The sequence below is a fragment of the Pteropus alecto genome, unplaced genomic scaffold (assembly GCF_000325575.1).
Source record: "Pteropus alecto unplaced genomic scaffold, ASM32557v1 scaffold398, whole genome shotgun sequence".
Classification (NCBI taxonomy): domain Eukaryota; kingdom Metazoa; phylum Chordata; class Mammalia; order Chiroptera; family Pteropodidae; genus Pteropus; species Pteropus alecto.
In genome coordinates, this window is record NW_006442497.1 from 237057 (window position 1) to 241961 (window position 4905).

General features: G+C 40.4%; 1 protein-coding gene across 3 annotated transcripts in view; it reads left to right on the forward strand.

Moving 5' to 3' along the window:
* ASPA (aspartoacylase) overlaps positions 1-4902 on the forward strand; it is a 16852-nt gene extending 11950 nt beyond the window's left edge. For 2 of the 3 annotated variants that reach the window (XM_006922192.1, XM_006922191.1), the window contains 2 exons: positions 1098-1207; positions 4656-4902. In XM_006922192.1, coding sequence (XP_006922254.1) covers positions 1098-1207; positions 4656-4853 — 308 coding nt within the window. In that variant the 3' untranslated portion in view covers positions 4854-4902. The remainder of the gene's footprint in view (positions 1-1097; positions 1208-4655) is intronic. The other variant, XM_015597387.1, reaches the window with a different exon arrangement.
* Positions 4903-4905: the final 3 nt, after the last annotated feature.

The following is a 4905-nucleotide window of genomic DNA, read 5'->3' on the forward strand; positions in this document are numbered from 1 at the left end:
ATAATGGGAAGCTATGAGGTGGAGAACACAGACATCCTAGCCAATAGCCCTGCAGCTCCAGCTGACAGCCTGTCAAATGCCAGACATGAGAGTAAGGCCATCTTAGATCATCCAGCTTCCAGCTAATCTGCCAGCTACCACAAGTGCATGAACAAGCTGATCAGAAATCAGCCAACCCAGCCTAAACCAGAGGAACTGCCCAACCAACCCACAGAATCATGAACTAAATTAAAGGGCCGTTGTTCCACACCACTAAGTTTGGAGTAGTGTGTTATGCAGCATAAACTGACTGATACAGAAGTAATCACAGGATCTTCACATTCCAACCCAGGCTGCACTTTCTACTCATAGGGTGAAGGAAAGTTTTCCTTTGAGTTGCAACTATAGCACACCGTGGGCCATGTACTGGAAGAAAGTTCATTCTTTTTGCTCAGAGATTGCCTGGTATACATGTAAACTACTTTTTTTCCAAGTTTCTGCTCATTGGGTTTTTCAATGTTGCTGCATCTTTGGAAGTTAGACTCCACTGTTGGCAGACTGCCTGCATCCCAAGATCTCACAGCTCAGGAGCTGTCCAAGTGTTTAATATACTTAGTTAAGAGAAGGATGCTGATGTCACCTAACCTGCTGGCGGTATTCTTGAGGACATGCCATCATAGAATCAGAGCTAGAAGGGTCTCCAAGGTAAGTCGGTTCAAAACCTTTGTTTGACAGGTAAAGAAAGTGAGCCTCAGGAAGCTAAGGCTCTTGCTCAAGATTACACAGCTAGGAGATTAGAGCCCAGCTGTCCTTATTCCCGGTCCTAACCTCTTTTTCTTCCACACTGGCTTTTAAAGTTCTGTTTTCTTCTTCTGTCCATCAGTGTACTTGCAGACAGTGTGTTGATAGGAATAATTTGAGAACATCTTTTAGTGCTGTTTATGAATATCCTTAACTGAAATAGTGTGTTCTCCCTGTGAAGGTCTGTCTTCTTTTTTCTCAATCACAATTGACATTCAATATGTCAACTGTCTGTCTTCAGTTTTTTGTTGTTCTTCCCTTAAAGTATAAAATTCCTTTTTTTCACTTGCTATTTATACATATTGTTTTTGCCATAGGAAAAGAATTTCCTCCTTGTGCTATTGAAGTCTATAAAATAATGGAAAAAGTCGATTATCCTCGGAATGAAAGCGGAGAAATTGTTGCTATTATCCACCCTAAACTGCAGGTAACATTTGCTGTTTCTTTAAAATATTCAAAATAATGAGGCCCGCATTTAAGCAGAGTTTCACAGAGTTTCACAGTTCCTAAAGCATTTTACATACATTAGCTCATTTGCTGTATTCTCAAACACACTGCAGTGTAGGTAAGGCATGCAGACCTTTACTCAATAAATATTTATTGAGCTTATCCTGTGCTGACTCTGGGGATACATCATTGAACATGGTCTATATTCTTGTGGAATTCATAGTCTAGATATACTAAAGTCTAACATATGGTTTCGAAATGAAGATAACCAGATGTTAGAATAAGGAGTCAGGGAGGGGTGGTTAGACAAGGCCTCCCAGAGAAGGGGAAATTCCTGCCCAAGTGCAATGGATAGGAATTATTATATTTATTTTAACATAACGAAACAGAGGCTCAGAAGTTAAATCCTTCTCATAGCCATATATCTATCAATGGCAGACCCAGAGCTAATGTTCTTTGCAGTTGACCACATTGCTGCCTCCTCCCTGTGATCACCACTGAATAAATTAGAGCAAAATAATCAAAACCTCTTTCTCTGAAATGTTTTCTGCCACCATTCCCTGATTCTCCTGACAACCCTGACATCTGCTCCTTGTCTTGTTTGGACAAGGAAGAAAAGGCTCTTGGGAGAGTGTAGGAGGTTTGAATCTGGAAAAAGCAAAGGTAAGAGCAGGAAGAGCAAAGGTTCCAAAAAGCAGAAATATCTGTTCTCATTGCGAGTATCCCACATACCCTCAGACCTCAGAGATAGAAGAGACCCCGTGAATCATCTAGTTTGGGTCTACTGATGGCCTAGAGAGCCTTTTTAAAAATAACAATGCCGGGACCCCACTCTGAGACAATCTGATCTTTTTGCCTGAGTAATCAGGGTGGAAAGCTCTATTCAAACTCCTTTTTAAAGACCCTAATACCAGTCATCAAGACTTACAACTTAGTAAAGCAGCCTGCCCCAAAATACAGATTAGTGGAGCAAATCCTGCTTTGTGCCTTAGTGGGATCCAGGTGAAAAACCTAAAGAAGGGGCTTTAGGCAATGTTTGAAAGGAAAGAAAAATAAAGATTGGGGGAGAGAAAGGAGAAAAGCACTACAAAAGTAACAAAAAGGTAACAAAAGTAACAAGTACAAGAAACAGAGGCCAGGATGACAATGTGGTAACCAGCTACAACACAGGATTTTTCAGTTTTATATTCCTCAAGGATCCTTGAGGAGAACAAAACTCATCCTGGGGAGGCAGAGAAGTGAAGTTAATAAGATCAGTAACAAACAGGGTTAGTGGTAGGTCTTAAAAAACAGGAAGGATAGTTTTGATAGACATTAAAGAAGGGCTCAGTATTTTACAGGAGAAATTGATTGGTTAATTGTTTTCATAAATATATTTCAATGTCTCCTAAGCCTGTTCTGGGACCTGAGATTCAAGATAGCCAAGGTCCCTCAGGGAGCTTCCACACTAATAGGAGAACGAGCATGAATATATAAACCAGATCATTTCAAATTGTAGAAAGTGCTATAAAAGAAATAAACAGAACAATAGAGTAGAGATTAACACTGGGTTCCTATTCAGTGGAGTCATCAGAGAAAGCCAAATCTGAGATAAAGGCACTGAAGCTAGAACCTAGAAGATGAGAAGTCAGCCACTTGGAAAATCGGTGCAAAGGCCTTGAGGCTGGAATGAATTTGGAGTGTTTGAGGAACATCAAGAAGACCGGTGTTAATGAAGACTAAGGACTAAACAGAGAGGACAGGAGACCCTGGAACCAGAGACACAGGCAGGGACCTGGCTGGGAGTCCAGATTTTGCTCTAAGCATAATGGTTCTTAATCAGGGATGTTCACTGGAATTATCTAGGGATATCCCCCCAAATGCCTGGAGCCTATCACAAAAGCACTTAAAGCAGTCTTCTCAAACTCAAGCCACAGGAGAATCATTCGATGAGCTTTTTTTAAAATCCTGATTCCCAGGTTCCATCCACAGAGAATCTGATTTAATTCATAAAGGTGGAGACAGAAATCAATTAGGGTCACCAGGTGGTTTTCCTGTGGCTCAGGTTTGGGTAGCACTGCACTACATCAGAATCTCTGCAGGTGGGGCTAGCCCCTTTAGTCATTCTGGGGTGCGTCTCTGAAAACCACTGGTTCAGAGCAGTAGTTCTCAGCGACGACGCTGTCCTATAGAATCACTTGGGGCTTAAAAAAATAAAAACAGTGAACTATAAATGAGCAGCATGAGGGAATTGGGGGATGTTTGTGATAGAATTATGTGTCTTGATTACACAGTTATGCGATGATATGATTCTATGCTGCGCATTTGTCAAAACTCATAGAATACAACAAAATGAATGACTTTTTTGTACGTAAATTTTTAAAATGATGCCCAAGCCCCACTCTTGAGACTCTGATTTGATGTATCGGAGATGGGGCTAGTCCCTCTACTCCTCTATCTTTTGTAAACATCCCAGGTGATTATAATGTGCAGCCAAGGTTGAGAAAACTGTTGTAATGCAGCGCTTCTCACACTTTAATGTTGTGCCTGTTAATCTCTGGGGATTTGCTAATCTCTGGAAAATCTTGACTTAGTAGGTCTGCAGAGGGAAATGAAACTCTGCTTTTCTAACAGATTCCCAGTGCTGTGCTGCTGCTGCTGCTGCTGCTGCTGCTGCTGCTGCTGCTGCTGCTACTGGGAAATGTTAGAAATGCAAACTCTCAGGCCTCCCCCCACCCCAGAATCAGAATCTGCCTTTCAACAAAATCCCTACATGATTTTCGATCACATCAAAGTTTGGAAAGAGCTGCTCTAGGTTTCCTGTGGGATGACAATATTGGTGTTTGAGGGGTCAAAGTTCTAAATTCCTGGTGTGGACCTTTCAGATAACTTAGTTGTTATCATAATGTGGGGACACATATGAAATACATCCACCTTCTCTTAGACTCTTCCCAGCCCACATCACCTCTCTCACCAATCTCCATCAGAATAGATCTCCTTGCATGCACAATGTTACTCATTTTTATATCCCCAACAGTACAATGTCTTGCACACAGAAGATTCGTAATGGATAGATCCTAAATTTTGCTGAACAGAATTTAACTTCAGCTAGCAAGAGATAGAATGTACACCGAGGGAGACACACATTTTATTTTGCCTTTTAATATTACAAATGTCTTTGGCAACATTCTAGGCAAACTCGGTATTAAAGCAAACTCTAATTATGTGTCAGTTATAAAAATTAAAAGGAGAACTCTTAAAACTGCTGCCAAAATTAACTATTCAATCTCAATTTAGTCAGATCACTCACATGCCTCTTAATGTACCTGTCAAGCATCTCTTTTAAAAGAATCCAATGCTATGAGTTGTTAGTTGTCTAAAGCCTGACATAAAATTTTAAAAGTAGGATAAAAACCAAATGTAATTGTATTTTAATTGTTTTCTGAGAGGATCAAGACTGGAAACCATTGCAACCTGGGGATCCTGTGTTTTTAACTCTTGATGGAAAGACTATTCCGTTGGGCGGAGATTGTACTGTGTACCCGGTGTTTGTAAACGAGGCTGCATATTATGAAAAGAAAGAAGCTTTTGCAAAGACAACTAAAGTAACAATCAATGCAAAAAGTATTCGCTCCTCTTTACATTAGAAATCACTTCTAGTTCACTTGTTATACAATATCTTAAAAACTCTTCTAGATT